At 41.2% G+C, this 14814-nt stretch overlaps 1 protein-coding gene across 1 annotated transcript in view; it reads right to left on the reverse strand.

The window, feature by feature from the left end:
- Positions 1–14814, reverse strand: part of DAPK2 (death associated protein kinase 2) — a 50981-nt gene that overhangs the window by 31321 nt on the left and 4846 nt on the right. The window contains exon 2 of the mRNA XM_074155467.1: positions 12167–12264. Within this exon, the coding sequence (XP_074011568.1) occupies positions 12167–12243 (77 nt within the window). The 5' untranslated portion in view covers positions 12244–12264. The remainder of the gene's footprint in view (positions 1–12166; positions 12265–14814) is intronic.

Raw genomic sequence — 14814 nt, forward strand, 5'->3', positions numbered from 1 at the left:
TGCACTTTCTTAAGTTAATATATGTAAACATAATCACAGATAATAGTGTCTAGCTAACCTGAATGCAAGACTTCTCTAGATTCAAGAGGCTGATTTATTCAGTTTCAGCAAAGGAGAGCCATCTATTCTCAGTTACAACAATTATTTTTATGTCAACAGTTTTGCTAATCATGCCTCTTTGCCACTGTTAAATTCAGATCGGTTCTAACTGGCAATCTCGAGCTTACAAAGTCTGCATCTTATTACTTTTCCATCTTTTTCACTCCTATTTCTTTTTCTTGGAAAAACTACACTAATAGTTTTATCCTTTCGTGGCTGCATTTTTGTTAACTTTCAAAGCAAAGCCCTTGAGAATTCTTGCTGAATGCCTGGCCTTAAAAAATCTCAAGCCCGAAAAAGCTGTTTTCCTCTCAAATTGAAGTGATTAGAGCAATTGCTCTACTGCACGTAATTGTATCAAGCTACATACTCTTTCGTTATACTTCAGAGATTACTTCTGCTACTTGTAATTGCACTGGCATGCTCTTCCCAGCAGAGAGGACAGGACTCTGCTGGTAACTTCTACCATCTATTTGTGTGCTCTCAGCTCATTTATGGAACACAGCTCAACCAAAGGCCATATAAGGTTCACAAAATATATGCATAAAAGCACTTTCCTGGGCAGGAAGTCTGTGGTCACTGCTATAAAGAACTGGAAGCTTTCTGTAACTGGGCTATAGCAATAATTTGTAGCATGTTTTATTCTTTTATAGACTTTTTTTTTTTTGTAGACTAAACCAGGATTTGGTACAGCAGAAATTTAATCTAAGCAGTGAATAAATAGTATGCCCAACAACACGGTATTTACAAAGAAACTGGAGTACGATAGCTGAAACAACAAAATAGAAATCCTGTCATGGCAAAGTCACCAAAGGGAAGGTATCTCGCTGATTCCATAAGACTTCATGAAATGAAACTCAAAAACCCCAAAACCTTAATCTGTTAAATACTCTGCTGACACCTCTTATAATTCATAAAGAGCTTTAGAAAAAAAATGTCACAAATATCACTGTACTTCCTGTTTAAGCTGCAAATAAAAAAAATGAATTTTTGTTTGTTTGTATGTTTCTTTCAAACAAAATGCAAACAAAGTGGCTACCTCTCCTAAAGCACCTACACAGAACCTAAACTGTGGAGATGCCAGGTTCCGACAGAATGATCTAAAACTCTTTTTAATAGAGCATTTAACAGGAATTTTGCTTGGCTACTAAAAAGCAGATAAATTCTTCATGTGTGTGAAAGATACAGAAGTAAATCCAGTTCACAATCTGCTATGGCTCTCTTTGGAACCTTTCACACAAGATTACCATACAAATACCACTAACTTAGCACAGCCCTATGATATAGACTGGAAGAATGTTTTCATGATATGAAAAATAACTAACAATACTTCATTTCAGGCTAAGTGCCCAAGCAGTGTCAGGGTGACTTCTAACCAAACCAGTTAATGTTAAAGAGAGAAGTATCACAATACCACTACTCTAACAATAGGTGAATTTTTAAAACTAATGAGATGTACTATTTTATACAGAAAGAGGGAAAAAAAAATCAGCTGCCACTTTTAAATACACTGGCATTTTCACTCACAACTCATGATTTACTAACTGATTGTATAGTACTGTAGAACACAGTGACTTTACAGGGTAAGTTTCAATATTTATGACAGGGAAGCACTGAACACCTTTGGACATATGCTGTTCTCTGACAGTGTCACTGTCTGGGACCTTCCATCCGCATCTCTTTACAGCTGACGCAAAGGTTACCAACACATCCCGGCCCGAAGACCATCTCCGTATCCACTGCCAGGGGAGAGTCAGAACAGCAGATATGGACTCAAACAGAAGGATCTGGTTTACTGGAATAAGTAAAGAGCAAATAAACTATTTGAAATTCAAAGCAAGATTTAATAAATCCAATGTTTCTGAAAAATGCTATGAATTATTACAGGCTATCAGTAAAGTAACATGTTATCTGCATTACAGTCAATTACTGCCTTAAACACCATTTTGGGACATCAGCCCTGAGTCACAAGAAACTGTGCCACCTACTGAATCATCACCAGCAGCTCCTGAAGCTGTTAAATGTTTTTGGAAACTTCCCAATCACGCAGCGACAAGCAATGTGGCCCTTATCAGCTCCTGAGGCTGGAGGAGCAGAGTCTGCAGTGATATAGCACAAGCCCAGCAATTCTGGCAAGTTCCTGATAGCCTGGCAAACATTTCACGTAATCTGAAGCTCAAGAATAAAATGCACGCGATAAAAATTTTTCCCTATTTATCACACTTAGCTTTTAGATTGAATATCAGCTCTTGGAGTGGTAATGAACAGAGTCCAGAGACCTAGGGAAGGTCAAAGCTGACTCACGCTCAGCAGGAATAGCTGATTTGATAAGCTGTTCCTTCTGCTATGTGGAGCAACACCAGTGCATACGTAATATGCATGCAGAAGGTTAGCACGCTGTACCTCTGCGTTTAAAGGTCCAAATCCAGCTAGATATGGACTGAACGTAACATACCTGGAAGCAGGTAAATTGTTAAGAGGGTAGCAGTATTACGGCTAAATTATTTTTCTCCTCTCCTATGTATGAAACAGATGGAAATCATGCTGGCATTTAAATCAAAATTTTAGGAAATTATCTGTAAAGCCAAATCCACAAAGGGTTGCCAAAACTCCCATTTCACTGCTCTTTGTGGATTCTTCTGGTCTGCCAAAATAAGAGGTGGAAGTTATCTCCTCATTTTATTGAATCTTTACTATATTGAAATAAACAATCTCGTCCAGCAGCAGGACAGCACAGAAGGTACATTCTTTGCTCCCTTCACCTTACATAGGAAACAGAGAGAACAGTAGAAATTCTCTCTTTGTGAAGATTATAGATCCACAAAACTTGGATATTGAGGTTAACTACTCTCTCAAAAAAAAGCTGTAGATTCTGTAGGAAGTAAAGATTACAAGTCCTGGCTTCAGGGTACAGAGTCACCAAACAGGCCAGTGACTCCAACCCAGCCACGCTGGCACTAGACAGAACAAGTCTGGCTATTGGAGTGATTTTATACATCTCTCCTCACCAAAGCATCACTGCACATCATGCTCAGCTATTGCAACAGGCTTTCACTCCAGTTCAAAACCGCTGATGTAGAGTTTTAACAATGATTAATAAATAGCACCTGAGCTAAATTAAGCCTGACCATCAGACAAGTGCCTGCAAGCCCCATTCTACATAAGGCAGTAATAATTTGTCCAACGGTTTATCATTGTTAGTCCAGTGGTGAGCTGCACTATGTTTATTTTATGTGTATTTTTACTCCTAAGTAACATTTTTCATTCCAAAAGCATGGAATGAATACCATACAGACTCTATTTTCTCAGCTGTTCAAATTTCCATCTGCTTTCTACTACAATGCATAGTGGAAAAAGTAGTTTTATTTTTACAGAAATCGAATAGCAGAGACTGGGATTAGGCTTAATGCTCAGTGGTTAAAACCATTGCTGAATTTGAGCTTTCTGAGCAGTAGCACTGGGGTCGCTCAGCTCTAATTACACTTTCAAAGCTAGATACAGACTGAGGAAATACACTGAGATCACTTCCATCATCAAGATGGATGCTGGTAATAAGGAATTCACTTGAAAAAAATGCATGACTTTTTTACTAAGGCCAAGGCCAGTTCTAAATAACCAAGGACAATTCTTTTCAGTTACTGTAGATAGAGCAGCTCTATTATTAGGAAAAAAACCAAACAACAAAACCTCCCACTATTTTCTCTGCACTTTCTGTAACAAATCAAAGATTTTGGAAACAGTTCAAAGAACACTGAAAACTAGCAGGGAAATCTGTTTAAAAAGGAAAAAGCTAAGACCACTCACTCTGCTAGAAGGAATAAAAATAATAATTTAAAAAAAAAAAAAATCAAAAAAGTGACTATCAGACAGACTATTACAATCACAGGGATGGCGACCAAGTACCAGATGCCAAAACTGTTTCAACAGAAGATTCAATATACATCAAACACATGACGGATAAGATTTTTGTTACAAGAAATATTAAAAGAGGTGATGGTCAGTGCTCAATAATTAAACTTACATTTTGCATCAAAAGCAAAGACTTGCGTTGTGTGTGTCGCAGGAAAAAATAATCCACGGTTATTCTTCCAAACTTAAAGAACTAACTCAAAGTACAAATTAATCTAAGACCAGAGTTAAGGTTCACATCCGAGAAGTGCAATACTGAACAATTTCTATAGAGAGAAAAAAAAAAAATCCTGGTACGAAGATACTGCGTGACGTGTGTTGAGGGTAAATTTCCTAGCTGCAATCACACCCCTCTGTTTACCAGGAAGAGTCCACCTAGCCAGCTGGCATGACTTTTTATCATAGATTTCAACATTCCTCCCCTCAGTTATCTCTGCTTTTTGTTTTCATGACATAAATAAATATTTACTAGTTACACTGTCAGAAGAGCAATTATGTGCCAAGCCCCAAGGTCCCATTACCACTGGTAATATGTTGCATTTGCTCTCCTTTTAAGCTTCACCCAGAAAAAAAGGTTTCACCTGTCTCAGTGAGCAGAGCCAACCCTCCACACACAAGGCAGGGAGGAGGCAGGAATGCGTAGCTGGAGAAGGGAGACTACAGGAGGAATGATAGGCTATTGATGAAAGATCTAGCTTAGCTTTAATCATTAAACCACACCCCAGGTCAGCAGGGGCTGAGAAACTGGAAGCTGGATTATGCCCAAACTGGTCAACAGAAATTACAGTGATTACCTTTTGCATGAAGGCATTGACTGAATCATCTGAAATTTCTTCCTGGCCTGGTTACACAGAATGCAAAAGGAAACAACTTCAACCACAGCAAACACTTAATGCATGCATCTGTTTTGTTCTTTAGCCACGTACAACATGACTTTGCTGAACTACAATTACACACAAAAAAATGAAATACCTTATTTAAAGAGGAAAAAAATCCAGCAATCCCTTTGAAGTCCAGAGTGAATCAACATGTGAGTGAAAGTCATGTAGAAGCAGCAAATACAATTATTCACAAGCAGCCTGAAAGAATGTTACCACCATGAAAACACAAAAAAACCCAAACAGAAGTATCCATCACACTAAATACTTAATTTTTTGCTCATCCATGTGACAAAAATCAGCTACTACATGTGATACACGAGTTTTGCCACCTCCCACCCCCCAACTTAACAGTGAAGACTTGGAGCTCAACAAATCCTAAAAGCTTTTAAAACTAAACTAGATCATTCAGGGCAAGAAGGGGAAATCAGGAGGAAAAACTACTTGCTCATCAAAATGATCTTTCATTTAGCACATCAGTGACACAAAGCACCATTGCTTCTCTCCTGTTGTTCACCAGATACTTGTAAATTCAAGCAGCAGTAGAGAAATGAATGGCCACAGAAATGTAGGAGAGGGTTTTTTTCTATATTATGAATAACTTTTCCTACAGTAACATATTGATTTCACTGACCCAGCAACCTCAAGGCTAAAAATATACATATTTAGAGACAATTCATATCCCTAAGAGTTTAGACTCCAAATAAGAAAGCAATAGGGAAGCTGGACACTCATCAGTCTTCAACGTTTCTGCAGAGAATAAAATGCAGAAGACTAGGTAATAAACGCAGCGTAACTATAAAAAAGAAAACAAAACAACAAGCAAGAAACATGACGAAACAACTAGATACCGATATTGAAGCATATATAGCAGAAAATTCCTCAAAGCGAAATGCAAGCCATCCTAATGCGGAAAAATGTCACAGCCTTGCTGTAAAATTTATTTCCACAGCCTAAACCTGATCCACTCATCTTTATGTTACCTTTTGCCTTAACCAGACATTAACTTGGGCTTCTAGGAACTCTTCAGGCATAGAACCCCACTGAAAACAGCCATCTCAGTACTCTAGTTTGTACAACTTCAGCAAGCCCCGCTTGTTTTTCTTACCAGAATAAAAGCTCTTACAGTTTTAAAGACGTGCCCAGCTGCCTTCCTCAGAGGCCACCATGCTGCAACAAACCGTCTATATTTCCCAACGGAGAGGATTTCAAACTAGCAAGTGAACAAAAAGCTTTTCCTGTTTCTCATGCACGCTGAAAGACATAGATCTGATTTCCTACGGAGATCAGTTCATCAGACTATGCACCTTGTATCCTACCTCTCCAGAGAACACGTCGAAGCCAGACAAAAGCCGGAGAAAGGAGAGGCTAGAGATGAGCACAGCTCCCAGCTACTGAGACAGGCAAGAAACTGGAGTGCCAGGAGGAGACCCTTCCCTGCAGTGAAAGGACAATAATGAAGGAAAGGGGCAGACTTCCTTACCCAAAAATATCACTCCAAGGTTTGTCTCTGTTAAGCACGATCTACCTCCTTGTACGTAGCAGGGAGCTGAGCTGCAGTGAGCAGGACTCAGTCTTGGGACACTGCAGGCCATTCCTGCAGGAATATGCTTTCTCAATGGGCACTGCCATGAAACACCTCCAGACAAGCTCCGTGACACTTCCTACCCTTGGCCCTGACTTGACATGTAACAGTGACACTGCCCAGGAGGCACAAATGTCAACAGCTCCCTACAGCCTGGCTAGAAACACATTTAGGGAATAGATTAATGACTCCATGGTACAACCTTTTATGAATTACACTGCGCATCTCAGAAATGCTAACACTCCCTATGCACCTAACACCACTGTCAGTGTTTGCTACTACAACCAGAAAAGGCTCCTGCAGGTTTGTAAAAGAACTCCTTTTGTCCAGACAGACAGAAGTACCCACTCAAATCACAACTCCTGAAACATTTTATTAAAAGGCTCTCCAGCCAGCTTCATTGCTGCCATTTTGCTGGGAACTATAGCACTAGCTCAGCAGGCCAGTTCCTCCTTCTCTTGGCCTGTTCTGGCCTCAATTTAAGAGTTCCTGTTCTCGGTTCTCTCTCGCTGCCAGCTCCTTTCCCACAAGAACCAGTGGTTATTTGACCTGCTGCGTATTCCCAAGAAATCAAGTTAGCCTCCACTTCCTCATACTTTTCAAGAAGCGTTTCCATTTCTTTGGCATGCCATTAGAGTGATCTGCTACAAACATTCCTGCGAATGGCTTATGCCCGGATCCTCCTCGAAACAGGCAAAACTGTTAATAGGTTTCTTACAAAGTTCATTAAAAATCAATGGTAAAGGATGCAGTTTACCATTACTTGAATCAAAGTGACACTTAGCAACATAAACTCATCTGAGCAGGGATACGTTTTGAAAACGTTCTATAGAAAATAGTTTTTTGAAGTATCTGGTTTCGATCAACATCTCGGACACAAAAAGAAACTGAATCTGCCAGAAAGTCTGATCCTTTCAAAGAGTGATAGCATTAAATGCCTGGGAAGACTGTATGAAGTACTCCCAAACCACACAATCTACTGCCCTTGGCTAAGGGGAAAGAGAAAAGGATCTTCCAATACCTCTGTAGGCACCAGTTACTTTATATCACATTGCTTTCCAGTTCTTCTAGACTTCCAGACTAAATTAATGGAACTGAGGACTTTTAAAATAAATATCCCTATAATGTATTCACCTTCAGTTAGTTTTTCTAAATTCTCCCCTTCCTCTTGTCATAAATTGTGAAAAACAAAAAAAAAAGTTAGTTTCAATATTCTAGCCAGAAGTTGCACTGTAGATCTCAAAAAGGGTTCTTTTTTTAATTTTAAAATGTTGAAATTTGCTAAATTCACTCTAGAGGCTCCTCCTCTTTTTAGGCTCCCTTTCAACTATCACTAGAGAACCTCAGTCCCCACAGACTTCACACTTATCACACTTACAAACCGACCGATGTTATCTTGCAGGAAGTTTCCCCATAAAATTCCCATGGAAAAACTGGCTGCTCGTGGCCTGGATGAGCATACGATCTGCTGGATCAAGCACTGGCTGGATGGACAGTGCCAAAGAGTGGTGGTCAATGGAGTTAAATCCAGCTGGCGGTCGGTCACAAGTGGTGTTCCTCAGGACTCAGTGTTGGGGCCATTTCTGTTTAACATCTTTATCGATGATCTTGATAAGGACGTAGAGTGTATCATCAGTAAGTTGGCAGATGACACTAAGTTAAGCGGGAGTGTTAATCTGCATGAGGATAGGGAGGCTTTACAGAGAAACTTAGATAGATTGGATTGATGGGCCAACGTTAACAGTATGAGGTTCAACAAGGCCAAGTGGCCCAAGTCCTACACTTGGGTCGCAACAACCCCAAGCAGCGCTACAGGCTTGGGGAAGTGTGGCTGGAAAGCTGCCTGGCAGAAAAGGACCTGGGGGTTCTAATTGACAAGCGGCTGAATATGAGCCGGCAGTGTGCCCAGGTGGCCAAGAAAGCCAACGGCATCCTGGCTTGTATTAGAAATAGTGTGACCAGCAGAAGTAGGGAGGTGATTGTGCCCTTGCACTCAGCACTGGTGAGGCCACACCTTGAGTATTGTGTCCAGTTTTGGGCACCTCAATACAAGAGAGATATCGAGGTGCTGGAGAGAGTGCAGAGGAGGGCAACGAAGCTGGTGAAGGGCCTGGAGAACACATCTTATGAAGAGCGATTGAGGGAGCTGGGGCTGTTTAGTTTGAGAAAGAGGAGACTGAGGGGAGACCTCATCACTCTCTACCACGACTTAGAATCATAGAATCATAGAGGTTGGAAAGGACCCTTGGGATCATCGAGTCCAACCATACTTGACTTGAAAGGACACTGTAGAGATGTTGGTGCTGGTCTCTTCTCACAGGTAATTAATGACAGAACAAGACGGAATGGCTTCAAGCTGCAACTAGGTAGGTTTAGACATTAGACAATTCTTCACAGAAAGATTGGTCAGACACTGGAACAGGCTGCCCAGGGAGGTGGTTGAGTCACCATCCCTGAACGTGTTTAAGAGTCATTTAGATGTGGTGTTGGGGGATATGGTATAGGGGAGAACTTTGTAGAGTAGGGTTGATGGTTGGACTCAATGATCCCAAGGGTCTTTTCCACCCTGAATGATTCTATGATTCTATGTAACTTTAAATATACATATATGTTAATAAACTATTGCCCTCATTCAGCATAGGCCATGCTAAGCTTCCCAAGCTGCCAGAACAAACCCACCTATCAGCAACTTCTTTTCTCTAATACCACATGCCTGACTTCTTGTTCCCTGTATGTACCCTTTGGAGAAGTTAAGCAACAGAGGTGTAAACCTAAGATTAATATTTGAAAGATTTGAGGGAATGTTGGAGCGAGGCAGTTAGTTACAGCACACAGCTGCAGCTATGGAAAACCTGCTCCCCCTTTCTGCAAAGACTTTTCTCTCACACCATTACCTTGGCACAGGAGACAACTGTATTTCCAGCATACTTTGAGTTGCTTCTAGCTGAGCAGCGGTTTTGAGAATGATCTGGTTGAAGAATCCACAAACGTGCCGTTTGCATGGTTTTATACAGCTGGATCTGAAGAGCCTTTGCTGCAGGTACCTTCAATGCTGCACAATGACAGGAAGGGTCTAATTTCATCACCAGACCAGATATATCTAAGCCTTGCAAAGGAGCATTTGCAATATATAATAGAAGCCTCCTTTCCTAAATGCTGTGCAAAGACTTTCAGATAAACAGGTGCTGGCTCTGTCGGTGAGACCCTGGATTTTAACCTCTGACTGAATCCAAGCTGGAACAAGCAATAGGCCTGTATTAACGACTACTTTTGTTCTCAAGAAATCACAAACTCAGCTAGGAGGACACGAACAGGACAGACACGTCACAGACACTCTTTGAAAACCTTCAGTTTGTAAGTGACTTTTGTTGCCAGAATGATAATAAATGAATCCTTTTACCTGCCTGTACCTGTCAGCAACGAACAGCTTGTTGCAAACATACTGAACTAATAAACGCACATGCAGGTTCCAAGTCACCTTTATCAGCCACCTTTGAAAAAGATTCTTGTGTTTCAGTTACCACAACCTGTCAAGTGTGTTATTTTTCTTCTAACAAAGCCAGATATCATTTGTTACTGGCCCTAATCAGTAGTTACTGCTCAGAGATACAGAGGCATGATAACCCAGTGACACTCCACATATAGCACACAGTTGAAACAAGAGGTTTGCAGAGCTCCTTGCAAAATCTGAAAGTGAAAATACACTGACAAAGACAGTGTGACAGTATATTCACGAGCATGTGTAAAGCATACAACTTGGACACATTCAGAGTAAGGGAGCCAATTCCAATCTTGCTGCCCTTTTCTCACAATTTACAATTATAGGGCTTTCCTGGAAAAATCATAACAGGCAGCAGAGGTCTGCTTGTTACAATTTGCCTATTTCCTTCAGATCTTGCAGGGAACATTTTTGCCTACAGACCCCAGTACTAAGTAGACTTGTATTTCTCATCTACTAGAAGTATTACACGTAAAACACTGGGAACTAGAACATGGTTTTGTAGTAGAGTTTAATACCCCTCTATCATGCGAGGATGGCACCTCCTCGTGTATACACTTACTCCTTCTTCTGGCTTATCTAGAAAAGGTCTTTCTTGCAGAAAATACACCCATTAAAAAAGGCTACAATTTCAGATTCCACATCTGAGTGCAGTCTCCTCTAAACCCAGCCCATCACCCGCCATGTAGTGAGCCCCAGCTCCACAGCATAGCCCTGGGGCCAGCCCTGTTTCTAGGACATGCAGCCAGGAAAGGAGGAGGTCCCCCCGTGCTGCTGGGACCACGCAAGCCTTTACCAGCCTGAGGTTTCTCAGGCAGATAAAACAGCAAGGGCCAGCCTTTACCAGGTTGTTTCAGCTACACTTCTCCATTCAAAAGGCCTAATAACCATCATCAGCTTGAAGAGGAGAATGGGGTTCATCATGTCAAAAGACACTGTATTTCCAATTCCAATTCAGGAACCAATGTAAAATTACACTACTCGGTTTCCAGTTTCTCATTTTAGAAGTTTGACTGTTACAGTAAATACTAGGGCCTCCTAGGTTAAAAAAAAGCATGCCTTTTACACCCTGAACACATACTAAATTTCTTTACTGCTCACTGTTGTCAGATTTTCACTTTCAGGCTGATATTCTCAGGACCAGTCAATACCCAAAAGTAAGCAGTTACAGAAAATTTAATAGTTGAGGCCTTCCTGAGAGAGAAGGGAATGAAAAAAACCCAACCAAACCAAACCCCTAAAAACATCTCCCCTTAAGAGAAATCTTCTCAAGAACTCTAAAGGTGAAACAGCTGCGAGTGAAAAAAATAAGATTTGGCAGGGAAACAGCTTCAACTGAAGTGTTTTAACGTAACTAAATTATTGGCCCTTGAAAAAGGGTAATTGCACACACAGAGTCATTTATCAAAGCCAACTGCCAGACATTGGGAAAGAAGCCAACACGTGTACAGCCCTACTTTAGCTATTTGCATATTAAAAAGAAAAATCACTGGAGGGTTGGACACTGAATGGAAACCAGCAATCCTCACCGAGAGCACTGTATGCTGCTAAGTCACTGGGGGAGTCCTGTGTCATCCAGCTCACAAACCCAGCAGAGTTTAAGCAGCTGCTTATGGTTGAGCATGGTAATAGCCCATTAACTCCACCTATAATTAATACCTGCAGATAAGCCTTTATAGATTAAAAGCTATATACAAGTATTAACCAGTCCAGCTGAAATTTTGACAGGTAAATCTTTTCAGGAACACGTACACAGTGTTTTACAGGCAGATATGAATGTGTTCTCTCAGTTCCAGTTGAAAACAGCAATGCTGTGCAGTGCTGCTCAAAACAGCAAGGCAAATTAAAGGGCTGCATCTACGACAAGCACCATGGGTTCCTGTTCCCCAGCTGCTTCTGAGAACGGACAGGTGAACTCAGTCTGAAGCACAGACACAGATGACACCTATCTACAAAAGACGATGTAAACATACCTTTTGTTGTCATAGTTACAAAGAAAGAAACAGGAAAAATAGTTAGCACACTTAACTTAAAAAAAAATAAAATCCAAAGTGCAGTTTTTGTAAAGGGATGTGTTTCTGTTGTTGTATATTGCAACTGATTCAGGCTATCCTGCAGAGTCATTGTTTTAGGATGTGGCAAATATCTCCATGTGCCAGCTTTTAGAATAGTGTGGCGTCATCAGTACAAACTTACCTTCCCAGCTCTTCCCCAATTTCGTAAACGTCTTCCACCTTCTGTTGCTTGAACAAAGCCATATTTGGACTTTTCATTGATGCACAAAGACGATGCAACTGGAATATTAAGGAAAAAATACATTAATTACAATCTTCCAATAGGAAAGAATGGGTAAAACACTTCTGGTATAATCCACTGCCGCTCATTCATGGCCAAAGTTACCATTGATCAATAAAAAGAATTAATTCAGCAGTCTCAGCCAAAAAGTGAGGGTCCAAATATAGAAAGAGGCAACCACCTATAAGCGAAGAGAGTTCTTGCCCCTCACTGAAGTAGCTGAGCACATACTGAACCAGAAGCACAGAACACACTTTGAAACGTAAATGTGTCGGATGTAAAGCAACTAATCAACAATTTGACAAACTCATGGACAATAAAGCATTCACACTACACTGAAGAGAGCAAGCATTAGAATCAGCATTACAGGCTGCTTCATTAAAGTGTCAGCAGGAAGACCACAAACCAAGGAAACCACGAGGCAAGAGCTTCCTTTGTCTCATGTTGGGCAGCGTTTCTGAAGCACATAGGCAGGACAGCCAATGGAAATCTGAACTCCTGCTGCAAACAGGCATTGTGATTCCATCTACAGAGTTTTCAGCACAGCATCTTTCATCACACCCTAGACATTTCAAATGAAAAAAACATGAGCAGCATTTGTCGCATACATTACTCTGCGTAACTCTGCAATTTGTTTCCCGAACACAATTGTTGGCACAAACAACATCCGCTACTTGGATCAGAACGTGTAAAGTAGCTGTAAGGCCTCCAGCATCACAATAAAATCTAACTACATTGAGCCATGCAGTTACTCTCACACATCTCTAGGCTTCAGCGGCTTATTGGTACTTCTCAATGTAATGTGTGTTTCCTTATGAATCCCAGATGTTGCTTGCTTCAGGTGCACTGGGGACTTCCAGGTTCTATACTTCTATACAGCTCCTGCATGTTTTTAAATAGCAGCCTACCTGACTGCGAAGCTTATTTCACAAGAAGACAAAGCTCTGTGTTGATCCTTTAGAAACGTACTCAATTCAGTGTTGCAAGAAGATCCAGCTATTTCGATAAATCAGCAGACTTTTTATAAAATAGGACAAAGTACCAAAGGGCAATTGTAGTGTTCCTGCCAAGTTGAAATTCACATATTTTTAAATATTTTTCTCTAACAAGAGCATATACCTTAAGCAGTAAAAATCTAACAACTTGTCAATATGCACCCAGCTTCTCTCCCTTTTTATAAACCATTGGCTTCAAACCCATGGGGCCATGTTGAGTATCAACTGAATTCCTTTCCAAATACGCTCCTTCTATTGCTTCAAAGGAACAGGAATAATCTCTTAGTTCTTCTACGTATATTTTTTGGCTGACATTGGCAAAACCTACACATTAGGACAAAAATTATTCGACTGCTTTATTTCAAGCAGGAGGGCTAGTGAATCAACACTTACACAGAAATTAGTTGCGAATAACATTCACTCTTTCAAAAAATTAGTAGCAATAAGTAAAAGGATATCAACAAAATCAGATGTCCCTCTATCAGTACTCAGCACCAGTCACACAACACACAAGCTGGGAAGCGGTACCTGCTCCCACCCTCTAGCGACACAGTTTTGTGTAATTCTGTGACAGCTCTCATCATACACTTAACATCTCCATGCAGTGCATCCTTTTGGATTGCCAAGTCCAAAGCACAAGGAGATCCAGGGGGACTTTGTAACCATGCACTTCCTATCACTCCTTTCCCTTTCTCAACGTATTCATTAGGTGGGGAGGTCCTAACGGCCCACACCCAGCTGACAGCCTGCTCTCCTCCACCCTCTTTCCTCCAAGATGGAGGAGATATAGGGCACATGCATTACACCGGCAAGCCCCACTCCCTCTCCGCAAGGGACCCACTGCTTCACTCATCGGGTGATGGGAAATATTTCAGCTGTACATCAAAACTGCGTCCTCTCTTTTTTGAAGGGTGCGTATCTGCACACCTCAGGGGATAGTATGCATATTGTGATGTGACATGACTGACAGGCCTCTGTCACAAGACCAGAACACATCCATTTCTGTCACATTTCAGAAGTTACCATTCCCCTGCATGACAGACACTTGCAGGCACCTCGTGGAGGAGAGGGAGGTGGCAAGGTATCCCTGGCAATAGCTTTCATGCCCCTCATAGCAGCCTTGCTGGAGGTCTCCACTGCAGAAGCAATAGCTCTTTTAAAGGCTCTGCAGGGCCTACCGCATTTTCATTAACAAATCTGTTCAAAACCCAGTTTTAAAACCCTGCAAGGGAGACAATTTGCCTCCCACGCCTTCCTGTATAACTGTGCTCTAGCAATGATCTCTCTTATCCAGTAAGTACCTAAGGCAAATGACAGAAACCACATAGGTTGTGACACTGACTACAGCGCTATTAAAGTATCCTGCAGAAACCAGCACTTGCATTCGTGAGCCTGGACTACACGTGTTACAACGTGGGGTTGGTTGGTTTTTTTTCACTTCCACTGTCCACTTCTATACTTTCTCAGACATTTTCTGGCTGATCCTTACTTTGCCTATATTTTCAGAGTTTTTCAAGATGAACCCAGATGAACTATTCTGCTACTTTGCTCATT

Source organism: Numenius arquata, chromosome 11 (genome assembly GCF_964106895.1).
Source record: "Numenius arquata chromosome 11, bNumArq3.hap1.1, whole genome shotgun sequence".
Lineage (NCBI taxonomy): Eukaryota > Metazoa > Chordata > Aves > Charadriiformes > Scolopacidae > Numenius > Numenius arquata.